Source organism: Chionomys nivalis, chromosome 10 (assembly GCF_950005125.1).
Source record: "Chionomys nivalis chromosome 10, mChiNiv1.1, whole genome shotgun sequence".
In the NCBI taxonomy this organism is placed as follows: domain Eukaryota; kingdom Metazoa; phylum Chordata; class Mammalia; order Rodentia; family Cricetidae; genus Chionomys; species Chionomys nivalis.
In genome coordinates this window covers 23,320,318-23,332,785 of record NC_080095.1, presented here as the reverse complement: position 1 = coordinate 23,332,785, position 12,468 = coordinate 23,320,318, and the positions used below count along the sequence as shown (strand labels likewise).

General features: G+C 47.3%; 1 protein-coding gene across 1 annotated transcript; it reads right to left on the bottom strand.

The window, feature by feature from the left end:
• Nucleotides 1–3,018: 3,018 nt before the first annotated feature.
• Nucleotides 3,019–8,807, bottom strand: LOC130882546 (serine protease inhibitor A3N-like). The gene is made up of 4 exons (XM_057782755.1): nt 8,171–8,807; nt 6,211–6,478; nt 4,984–5,140; nt 3,019–3,849 (listed from the first exon to the last, which is right to left on the bottom strand). The coding sequence occupies exons 1-4, from the start codon at nt 8,805–8,807 to the stop codon at nt 3,649–3,651; spliced, it is 1,263 nt and encodes a 420-aa protein (XP_057638738.1). The 3' UTR covers nt 3,019–3,648.
• Between the last annotated feature and the right edge of the window lie 3,661 nt (nt 8,808–12,468).

The window sequence follows — 12,468 nt, the reverse complement described above, 5'->3', positions numbered from 1 at the left end:
AGGAGTCCCTGCTCCTGTACTGAGATCTATTTAGAGGGGTTAGTGCACGCCCACCCGGCAGGACAGTTCCAGGAATGGAGTACAGGCCCCCATCCATTTCTCTAAACATATCTGGCCATTCATCAGGGTGTCTCCCTAGCTACTGGCTTTCTCCATTTCCCCATTCCATCTTGCCCCAAAGCACTCCTTTCCATCTGCAAAGTCCTAGGATCCCCCAACTCATCTTGCTTTGGGGCTGAGGATCTGGGGAGCTAATGGTGAGTGCTGCTGCAGGGGCTTCTTTGTTCCACATGACCCAGACTCCCCTCAAGCCCGCTGTTTTTGTCTGCAAGGTCCTTGGTCCAGCGAGAGTCCCTGCTCCTGTACTGAGGAGAGGGATAAGTGTGTGCCCACCCAGCTGGACGGTCCCAGGAATGGAGTGCTTCTCTATTTCCCTAAATGTTTCTAGCCATTCAGCAGGGTGTCTCCCTGGCTACTGGCTTTCTCTAGTTATCCCATCCCATCTTGCCCCCAAGCAATCCTTTTCCAACTGTGGGGTCTTTAGATTTACCAGCACACTGTGCTTCAGGGCAGAGGTAATCTGAGAGCTAGCTCCAGTGCTGAGGGGTCCTAAGAGAGGGAAGACCAAGAAAATCCCCCAAGTACACAGTCAGTCACAGCAAAGATAGGACCAAGACGCCAAGACTCTCCTGGACACATTGGAAGGAAGAGATGGGCAGGCGCCAATGCAAGAATTCCTCCAATAACCTGAAAAGCAACATAACAACACCAGAATCCAGTGAACACTCAACAGGAAGACTTGAATACCCTAATCCATAAGAAGTAGAAGAAGTCGACTTTAAACATAACATTATGAAAATGATAGAAGCCCTTAAAAAAAGACTGAAAAACTCCTTGAAAAAAATGGAAGAGAACAAACCAAAAGTTAGAGGAAATTAATAAATCCCTCAAAGATACCCAAGAAAACCAAGAAAAAAGCAATCAAACGGGTAAGGAAACAGTTCAAGACTTGAAGACCGAAATGGAGGTAATAAAGAAAACACAAACAGAGGGATGGTTGGATATGGAAAATCTGGGTAAATTAACAAAAACTACAGAAAGTATAACCAACAGAATACAAGAGATAGAAGAAAGAATCTCAGATGCTGAAGATACGATAGAGGAAATAAACTCATTGATCAAAGAAAACAACAAATTCAACAAATTTTTAACATAAAACATCCAGGAAATCTGGGACACCGTGAAAAGACCAAACCTAAGAATAATAGGGGTAGAAAAAGGAGAATTACAGTTCAAAGGTCCAGAAAATATATTCAACAAAATTATAGAAGAAAACTTTCCCAACCTAAAGAAGTATATTCCTATGAAGGTACAGAACGCCAAATAGACTGGATCAAAACAAAAAAAACATCCCATGCAATATGATAATCAAAACACAAAACATACAGAAGAAAGAAAGAATATTAAGAGCTGCAAAGGAAAAAGGTCAAGTAACATATAAAGGGAAACCTATCAGAATTACACATGACTTCTCTATGGAAACCATGAAAGCCAGAAAGTCTTGGATAGATGTGCTGCAGACACTAAGAGACCATGAATGCTAGCCCAGACTACTATATCCAGCCAAGCTTTCTTCACCATCGATGGAGAAAATAAGATAATCCAGGACAAAAACAGATTTAAACAGTACGTAGCCACAAACCCAGCCTTACATTAAGTACTAGAAGGAAAACCACAACCCAAGGAAGCCAACAGTACCCACAATAACACAGACATCTGACAACCCTCCACCAGCACAACTCAAAGAAGGGCAACACACAAACACTACCACCAAAAAAAAATAATAACCAGAGTTAACAACCACTGTTCATCAATATCACTTAATATCAATGGACTCTATTCACCTATAAAAAGGCACAGGTTAAGAGAATGAATAGGAAAACAGGATCCAACATTCTGCTGTTTACAAGAAACATACATCAACCTCAAAGATAGACACTACCTCAGAGTAAAGAGATGGGAAAAGGTTTTCCAATCAAATGGACCTAAGAAACAAGCAGGTGTGGCTATACTAATATCTAACAAAATTGGTTTCAAACTAAAATCAATCAGAAGAGATGGAGAAGGGCACTTTATACTCATAACAGAAACACTATATCAGGATGAAGTCTCAATCCTGAATATCTATGCCCCTAATATAAAAGCACCCACATATGTAAAAGAAACATTACTAGAACTCAAATCACATGTCAAACCCCACACACTAATAGTAGGATATTTCGACACTTTTCTCTCACCATTGAACAGGTGAGACCGACATCAGAACACTGGACTGAGCTCCCAAGGTCCAGTTAAAGAGCAGAAGTGGGGAGAACATGAGCAAGAAGTCAGGACCATGAGGGGTTGGTCCACCCACTGAGACAGTGTGAATGATCAAATCGGAGCAAACCAAGGCCAGCTGGACTGGGACTTAATGAGCATGTGATCAAACCAGACTCTCTGAATATGACTGATAATGGGTGCTGACTGAGAAACCAATGATAATGGCACTGGGATTTGATTCTACAGCATGTACTAGCTTTTTGGCATCCTAGTCTGTTTGGAAGCACACCTTTCTAAGCCTGGATAGAGGAGGGGGGTACTTGGACTTCCCATGGGGCAGGGTACCCTGCCCTTTCTTAGGACTGGAGGGGGTGGAGGAAGGGTGAGTGGAGGAGCGGGAAGGAAATGGAAGGAGAAGAAGAAATTTTGAACGGTATTATTTATAAAGTAATAAAAAAATCTTAAAAAAGAAACTGGTAATAAATGTAGGTTAGAGGTTTTTCACAGAAGTCACAGACTGTAAGTGACAATTTCTAGTACTCTGTTGTCACTACAGCGACACCTCTGCCAATAAGAGCTGAGTGAACACAACCTGACAACATTCTGTGCAGTTATACGTTTATTGCATTTTTGTGAAAGCCCTACATTTTGGGTAAGGAAGGGGTGGTATCCATCCAGTATGTGATGTTGGCCGGTGGAAAACCTAGGAAAATGCTCCTCTACCCCACGTAGGTAGAGTAGGGGAAAGGAGCTGAGCTGACCAATCGTCTCCATGCAGAAGCAGGAATATGTTCTCCACAACAGTGGCAGATGTGGGCAGGCCCAGGAGCCCCTGAAGGAACACTGGATGTCAGAGCCTGGGGGAGGAAAAGTTTGAAGCAGGAACTGGGCTCACACTGGTCCCAGATGCTAGAAACACAGAGATGGCAGCAGGTTCCCTTCTCAGTCTTGGGCCTGAGGTTCGCAAAATGGGCCTAAAAGCTTGAATAGTCCCATGAAGCCTGTGGAAGCTGAAGGCAGATATAACCATAGTACAGGAAGTGCTGAGCCTACCTGGAAGGGACCATGCTTTGGGCAGAGGCTCATATGGGGTGGGGACACAGAGTCAGAGTTCAGTGTCAGGAACATAAGCTAGTGCTGTCAAGAGTATGGGGAGTCCGACACTGTCCACAGGCCCTGTGCATGGTGGAGTCATACAGTGAGTCACTGTAACTCTCCACTCAGGCACACACAGCCAATCAGAACATGGAGGCCAAAATGCACATAGAGAACCACATACAGGCGTAATCCTGGCACCCAGGAGGAAGCCTCACCATTTGGGGTGTTCTAGTTTTCCTTGGGATTTGTGACTTTGGCCATAAAGAGTGAAGTCTGGGTATTTGTGTCAGAGATAATCATCAGGAATGGCCTGTTGAAATTCACATTCAAAGGATTCATATTTAGAGACGTTGCCACAATCTGGACTCCCGTGGCAGCTGCTGCTTCTGTGACTGTCTCAGCCACGTCCAGCACAGCCTTGTGGACCACCTGTAGGAGAAAGACATCACTCACCGGAGACCAGACAGGGCAGGAGAGGAGATTCCTGGAGCAAGCATCGACTGCTGGCCTCAGTCACTGGTGAGCTTGTTTGTTCCTGCCATGGGCTCTGCTCAGGGTGTGAGATGACACAAGTCCTGGGTCTCTGAGAATCTCTGCAGCCCTAAATCCCAGTAATCACTGCAGGATGGGCATAGGCACTGCCTGTCCTTACTCCACAGGCAACTTCTCATGAGATTCGCCGGGAATATCTAGTGTGCTGGCAGCCAGTGCAGGTTTCAGCATCTCTCCTGCTCCAGCCTCCTAGGGACATACAGCAGTAATAAACATGGCATGGCTTCTCTTTCCTAGACTGCCATGTCCTGCTGGTACAGATCAGAGCCTGGGAATCTGAGTGGGCACTGGACAAGAAACTAGGCATTGCTAGGTTGTGCATCTGGGAATGTAATTTAAAGTCCTAATCAACTTCTCTCCTTTTTAAAAAAATTTTATTATTTTAATATTTATTTATTTCTTATGTATACAATATTCTGCCTTCATGTATATCCGCATGCCAGAGGAGGGAACCATATCTCATTACAGATGGTTGTGAGCCACGATGTGGTTGCTGGAAATTGAACTCAGGATCTCTGGAAGAGCAGCCAGTGCTCTTAACTATTGAGCCAACTCTCTAGCCCCTTTCCTTTTCTTAAGTTTTCTTTTTTTTATTACAAATGCCTTTTATTCCTTGCTATTTCCTTTAGTGATATTCTTCTGTGCACTAATCCAGAAGTTCTGGGCCATCTGTGCAATGAAGAAGCTGAGACTGGAAGTGGTTTGCCCTGCAGTGGATTGTGGGTGGCGTCTGCACCACAGCACTGGTTGGTGCAAGTGATGATCTAAGACCAAGCACAGGCTCCTTCCCAACAATGATTCTGGGTGAGGTTATGTTCAGAAGGCCGGGCAGGGATTGACTGCTTGGCATCCAGCATAATATACGTATCTAGGCTGCAATCTGACCTCCCAGGATGAGGAAATCTCAGAAATGCAGGCTTTCTCACACATTTCCTGCCCCCGCCCTCCACACTGGCCTCACCATCCACATTCAGGCACGAATGGGAACCACCCAGTGTGTTTTTGCCTTACCCGAGAGACTCTCAGGTTCTTAGTCCCTGTGATCCCAGACAGGTCAGCCTGTATGGAGAAGACTTCCCTGATGCCCAGCTGTGGAAGGATGTCCTCCAGGCTGTAGTCAGTGGAGATGGAGAACTTGGGCAGGGAGAGCTTGTCGATTTTCCTGAGCATGGAAAGAGAAATGTAAGTCTCACTGAACTGTGTGTTCCCCTCAAACCACACTGAAGCCAGGCCACGTGTACACACTGTCCTCTCACCGGAAAAGCCCTCTTTCCATTAGTGCCTACATCACATGATTTTGCTTTTCCCATTGCAATAATTATCCAACTGTGCTGGAAAGGCAGTGAGGAAGGACGCTTAAAAGAAATCCCACACTATCTCAGAACTGAGAGTAATACATGGTTAAATATTTGGAGGTGGACTCACAAATCAGAATCCTTTGCTGGAATGGGGAATAGCAACAAAATCCCGCAGCCGAAAAAGAAGCCAGATGCAGGCTTTACATTGGCATAAATACTATAAGAGGCCACGCCCCAGTGGGCAGACAACTTAAGGGCTACTGGCTCTAGGATTTCCTACAGCAAGACAGCAAGGCATGGTACCAGCTGTTTTCTTTCCAAAAATGCTTTGCTCCCAGATTCAAAAATGCAATCCTTCCCTAGTCGTGTGGACCCACAGACTTCATCTATTGAGTCACCTATTTCCATCTGCACACCCATCTGACCCTAGCTCGCCCCCTCTCTTCCTCAATTGCAAGATGAGCCCACATTGGTAAGAAATTTGTGCTTTAATCTCTGATATATTCTATGGATCTAAATCAGAACACGTCACATAGTAGGTCTTCAAGTCATCATTGCACTACTGGTGAATGAATTAGTGATGAGATGGGATGAGTTGGCTGTACAAGGCAGAGCTGATTCTCAGAGCTGATGTCATCTCACTCTCACCCCCTCTGCCTTCTAAAAGCCATTGGAGGTTTTTTGTAACTACAGCCTGGTAGATGCAGAAGAATCCTCAGATCCTGCTCCGGGTGATGTCATCTTGTGAACAACAAAAACAACAGTAAAATTCCCTCAACTCCCTAGTCCGCAGAGGGAAACTCACCTGCACTCCTCCTGCCCCTGCCTCCTCTCCAACCATCACACAGGTGCTAGTGAGATTCTGAGGTACAGGGACACTGGGCAGAGACTAGGTTGGGGAGGCATACAAGATCTGGGTCCTGCAGACACACAACTGGAACTCAGAGAGTCCCTCCACTTCCTTAGGGTCTCTGGCTGCAGGTTGGCTTCCACCTGCTGCATTTTGCCCTCATCAGGGAGGATGAACAGGATGCTGGCATTGCCTATGTACTGCAGCTCCACCACAGTGCAGGACAGCTCCTCATCCCGGAAGTAGGGTGTTCTCAGGTCCTCAATATTCATCATGGGCACCTCCACAGACTTTGTGTTGTTCAAGTGGAACATGGACTTTAAAGTATCTCCCAGTGGAAAGGGCATCTTCCATTGACCTAAAGATGAAAGGGGTCATCAGTAATGTCACCTGAGAGACTATCCTATTTCTGCTTCTAAGTTGTGACAGCAATCAATCCATCTTCAACAATTCAGGGCGGGGGATGCTGGATTGGAAAAATACCCTTGTAGGTGGACAAGCTCCCAGAGGTGAGAAGAGACTCCAAGCTTAGTTTGGAAAGGGGAAATTCAAAGCCAAAACCTGCCTACTTGAGTTCCTGAGCAACTGTGAGGGATCTAGGCATGGGAAGTCTAACATAGATATGAGATATATGGTGAGATTGGATTTTAGGGAGAGTTGGGGACCCGTTCTTCCTCAAGGGGAACCATGTCTAGAAGGCAATGGCTTGTGGGACAGGTTTTAGAGGAAACAGGGCAAAAGAGACTGAATTCTCCCACACCATGAGCAATCCCTGAGTCCACAGATAGTGGGATAAGTACGAGTAAAGGTCCTCGGCTCACACAGGGGCTGTGGCCACCTCCACAGATATCCTGTCCTGACTTATCCTGAATTCCTAGTTTATGTTCCCATTACCAACACAGCCTGTAGGACTTGGTACTGAAACAACCTCTTGGAATGGGATCTAGTAGCCTAAACAAGCATCTCTATCTCACAGGCAAGCAATCTTGGTTATGGGTCCTAAGCTTAGAGAGACAAGCCCAGCCATCCTTCAGGCCATCACTCTGCTTCCACCATTCCCAGCTCACAGCAGCTCTGCAGCCAGCTTGTCCTCATGTCCTCAGTCCTCCTAGTCCCTGTTTCTGTGCATGGACACCTTGATTTTCTGCCCACAACTCACAGCCTGCTTTGGAATATCTGTAATCTAACCCCTGATCAATGCCATTCTGATCACATCACAAATTCTGTCAGACACCAGTTCTGGGCTGTCACCTTGGTCCCTACTCTCTATCAGGCAGGGTGTTGTGGGTGTAGGCTCTGGAGGTCCCCACACGATCCTTAGCCATTCTATCTCCAGCTGTGTCTCTCTACTCCCTTGCACCCATTCTCTTCAGACTCGCTGACCCCGACATGTGTCCTGGGCATTCTGACCTTCATGCTGATGGACTAGTTAGTTACCGAAGCAGAAACATAGCCTGGCTGACACTGCCCTCTCTTTAGTCTCCAGCATTCCTGCTTTCCTATCCCAGGTGCAGCTCATTCCTGAAATGGCTCAAGGGAGAGGTCCTGCATAGGAATTGCCCGCGGGGCTCTTCAAGGCTTATGGGCCATGCTACTTTCCCTCATAATTCTGGGCAGGCACACTCCTTAGGTCACAGAGTCCACAGCACACCTGAATCCTTCTAGGGATGGACACCTTCTATAGGAGCATATTAGAGATACTGGAGTGGGAAGAATGAGGGAACTATTCTCTGCAGAGAGAAATCACAGCTTCTGCATGCTCAGGAAGGACTGGACTTGGGAGCTATGCATTCTGCCAGTGAGTAAGTTTAAGTCCCAACCAAATTTGGCACTCTTAGACTGAAGACCTCAGGGCTTCTGATTAGCATGAGCCAGGAACCACAACTATATCCAAAAAACCCTAGGAGAAAAGTAGGGGATGTGAGTAGAGAGATGTGAGTCACCCATGTCTCCAGGTTGTGATCTCCTCCTTTTAAGGGGTCAGTGTATGGATCCAATGTGCCCAGTCAATATCTTTTCCCTCCACTCACCACCCTGTACCTTTCCTCACCTTTAAAGTAGATATAGTTCACCAGCACCATTACTGTTTTCTCATCTAGGCCTGAGATCAGCTCCTTGATCTTCCCCTGGGTCTGATTCCTAACATAGTCATTGATGAGAGTTTTGGCCTCATGAGGCTGCTGGAAGTCGACACTTGAGGCCTCGGCCTGGTACAGTGCCCTCGCCTTCTCCTTGAACTCTGCCAGGATCTGCAGTTTCTTATCAACAAACATGGCGCTGCCTGTATTGATCTGCACCTGGTTCCCTGGCTGGCTGAGCATGAGAAGGAGCTGCCCAAATCCCTGGTGGATGTCTGCCTCGGGGGTCTCTGTGAGATTGAACTTGAGACCTTCTAGAATCTCTTGCAGCGTGTTGTTGCTTGCTCCCAGGGACAGGAGGGCCAAGGCAGCTGAGATGCTGAGTGGGGAGAAGACGATGTTTTCATCTGGATCCTTCAAAGCCAGCTCCTTGTAGAGGCTGAAGGCAAAGTCAGTGTTGGTTGAGGCCAGTGTTAGACTGTCCACTCGTGTCCCATTGTTTTGGTCTTCCTGAAGTTCAGTGTTACTTTCTGGTGTGCCATCCTGTTGGCAGCCAACATCAGGGCAGATCCCTGCCATCAGGAACCCCAAAGCTACAAGTAGGACCATCATCTTCTCTGTTCTCTAGGCTGAAGAGAAAGATCTTTTGATTTTGTGAGGGTCAGATGGTGCTGTGAGCATCTCTGTGGCCTCCCACAGGGCTGCATTGTGTCCCTGCTCTGCAGCCCCTGCTGCCTCCTTGAAGGTGCATGGGAGGTATGGAGGTGCTCTGGCCCCCCAGATAGCAGCGCATGTCATGTGCTCTCTGTCATCAGCACTGGAGGAAGCGCTGCTGCAGCAGCCAATCTCCCTACAGAGAACCAAGATCCAGAGTGGGGCATGGACATCCCCAGTCACAGAGCAAGCCAGAAGTGCAGCAGGGTGTGGGGTGGGCTGAGCCCTGTCTGATCAGAACGCCGTATGTCATTCCCTCTCTTCAGAAGGATGTATTAGAAGGGAACCCTCATTTTTTGTTATCCCCCACACCACACTTAGGACCCTTGCCGTAGTAATTGACAGAAGCCATAAAAGAGCCTCTTGGTGAGTTGGGAAATCCCAAGGCCCGTGACTGAATCTGGTGCATGAAACTGGGCCTCGGGAGGAAAAATTGCAAGGCAGCGCTGGAGACATATGCTGTGGTGCCACAGCCTTGGCAACCTGGGAACAGGAGGGAGAAGGACAAACAGGGAAGGTTCTTTTAGTGCTGCCAGTGACTAAATGGTGGTCTGCACCTCAGGCTTGGAAGGCCTCCTGGTGGGAAGAAAGATGACATCTGGACCAGACTGGGTTTTCGCTCTTGGGATGGCTGTGTGGTAGCAAGCAACTGGGTGGACCTCTCTGGGCAGCCTGGTGAGTGACACAGGTTCAATTATTCACAATTATCTGACTTATTATGGGGGTAAAAGGGATTGTTGTAGGGAACGTCTAGAGGACTATACTTCCCTATGTCCCTAGAGTGGGGGCCACGGGCATCCTAAAGGATTACAGTTGAAAACTTGTGATCATGGTAAACACAGGCACCCACCTTTAGCCTCTGTCCCTTTGCTCAGTTGTCCAAAGGTGAAAGTTGAGGCCTCTCTCTGCTGACTCTCCTGTATGTGCCTCTGCCCAAAGCCTAGATCTTGGCAAGTAGGCTCAGCCCCTATCTGTGCTATGGTTATATCGACCTTCAACTTTCACAGACTTCATGGGACTATTCAAGCTGTTAGGCTCATTCTGTGGAACTCAGGACCAGGACTGAGAAGGGAACCTGCTGCCCTCTCTGTGTTTCTAGCATCTGAGACCAGTATGTGCCCAGTTCCTGCCTCAAACATTTCCTCACCCATGCTCTGACACCCAGTGTCCCTTCAGAGGCTCCTGGCCCTACCCACATCTGGCACTGTTGTAGAGAAACTATTCCTGCTTCTGCATGGAGTCGATTGGTCAGCTCAGCTCCTTTCATCTACTTGGGGGAGAGGAGCTTTATCCTAGGTTTCCCACTGGCCAACATCACACAATAGATGGACACCTCCCCTTCCTTACCCAAAATGCAGGACTTTCACAAATGCAATAAATGTATAACTGCACAGAATGTAACCAGGCTGTGTTCACTCAGCTCCGATTGGCAAAGGTGTGGCTCTAGTGACAACAGAGTCCTAGAAATTGTCACTTACAGTCTGTGACTTCTCTGATGGACCACTAACCTACATGTCATTATCAGTTTCTTTTATGGAGGAGGAAACTGAGAAACAGAAAAGCTTAGTCATCTTCCCATGACGTCACAGCTAGACATAGTGCTTGGCGGGATATTATTCCACAATTCCTGATTTCACAGGAACAATATTCCAAAAGCCGGGGTATCATGCCCGAGGCTTCACCATGGTGCTGGGCAGGTGGATCATAAAACAAGGCCCTGGATGCATCACAGAGAGCACGCAAATGAGTCTATGGATCAGGTGACCTCTGTCCTGAGGTCAGAAGAGGATAAGCAGGTGGTCAGATGACCAGAAAAAAAAGATTTTGCAAGGCATAGAGCAATAGGGGCATTTCTAAGATTCCTGGGTGTTTAGCAAAAGAAAAACAGTCCACAGATGACAAAGAGATTGGCCCTGAGAGGATCCTTAAAGGGCTCAGAACTACAGGGAGCTCTGGATGGGTAAATCGCTGTTCCTGTTTTGGGAGCATCTTAACTGTTTCTGTCTATAGGACAGAAAACTGTTATGGGAAGACGTAGCCATTGTCACTAAGGAGAGTTATAAGGAACACCAGGCCACATCTGGAGAGGAGAGTGGGTGATTCAGCTCAGTGATGAGATGGTTTTGTGCCTAGATAGAGGATAAGAGGAGACCAAGGTTCAATGGGTTGGGGTGCTTGGCGTCCATGGAGAATCTGTGATCCCTGAAACCTTGCTGGAGGCCTGCACAGAGAGGGAAAGTTAGATGTTCAATTTGAAACATACATGAGTCTCAACCTCCTAAGAACAGACACTGAGCAGGTAGACATGTAGTTACAGAAAATTACAGCTTGGGATCACACACTGAATTACGTTCCCAGTTGAGAACCAAGGTATCAAACCATTAGAACCATGGAGTAATAAGAAGGGGCCAAGGGAACCTAGTCTGTTTGGATGTTCACCTTACTAGACCTGGAAGGAGGTGGGAGGTCCGTGGACTCCCCACAGGGCAGCTCTTAGGGCTGATGAGAGAGGGGGAGTTGATTAGAGGAGGGGGAGGGAAATGGGAGTCTGTGATGGGGATGAGACAGAAATCTTTAATAAATAAATAAATAATTAAAAAAAAGAAGGGGCCAAGGTATTGTCATCAGTCATGTCGCAACAATTCCAATATGTTCAACAGTCATTCTAGGCCCTGAGGTGGCTTCCTCATGTACTTTATGGGCACTGTCATAGGTCAGCTGCATCCCTCCATCCCTCTTGGCTTCAGCCCAGGTATCTAAGGAGCCTGATGTTGAGTACATCTAATTTTGCCTGTTAGCTATGACCTAATACTGGGGGGGAAGTCTGAGTCTAGGACACAGATACTCAGGATAGGGGAGGGGCATGTTTACAGTAGTGATCTCAGACACCTGTGATCCAAACTGAACTCAGGGCAAAGTGTCCAGATGCAAAGGTCTCCAAGGGGCAGCCACTGTGAACTGACTGATTTGCAGATCACAGCCCAACACCAGAGCCTTCAGAGAGGATGCTGAGCTGCCATCCAGCTGGCTGCCTCCATCTGGTTTCTGTTGTTACTGAGGACCACTAAGCAGACAGTATATAGAGGGGGTGTCAGTAGATTTTTATCACTGGGGACAGCACATCTGAGGAAACCCACTAAGGGAAGCAAAGGTTTGGATTGAATCACAGCTTTGGAGACTTCAGGCCAGGGTCTGCTGGCCTCTTTACTTTGAGCCTGAGGCAAGTCAGGCTGTGTGCATGAAAGACACTATCAAGAGGATGAGGGCTTAGGACATTATCCAACCAGTGAGATCACTTGGCTTGGCTCAGCATTAACTGGTCTCTGATCCTGGGATCCTGCAGTGTTGGCAGTAAACAATGGTGCCCACTTCAGCAGATGCTGGTAAGGATGGAACAGGGTCTGAGGAATGAAGGACAGAGCAACAGTGGTGGTCATCATTGTGTCTGTGGGGACAGAGAACGAAGGGCAAGAAGGGGCTTATGCCTAGGGAAGAATCTACTGTAAGACACTGCTGTGGTGCTAAAATGATCCAAGACACTTATGGACAACAATGC

What these genes read in the sequence shown, in the direction of transcription:
- LOC130882546 (XM_057782755.1), bottom strand. Translation starts at nt 8,807, where the DNA reads ATGGTCCTACTTGTAGCTTTGGGGTTCCTGATGGCAGGGATCTGCCCT. An exon ending in GAACTATATCTACTTTAAAG is followed by an intron (nt 6,479 to 8,170) that starts GTGAGGAAAGGT and finishes TTTCATCTTTAG; the next exon opens with GTCAATGGAAGATGCCCTTT. An exon ending in AAGTGGAGGGACTCTCTGAG is followed by an intron (nt 5,141 to 6,210) that starts TTCCAGTTGTGT and finishes TTCTCTTTCCAT; the next exon opens with GCTCAGGAAAATCGACAAGC.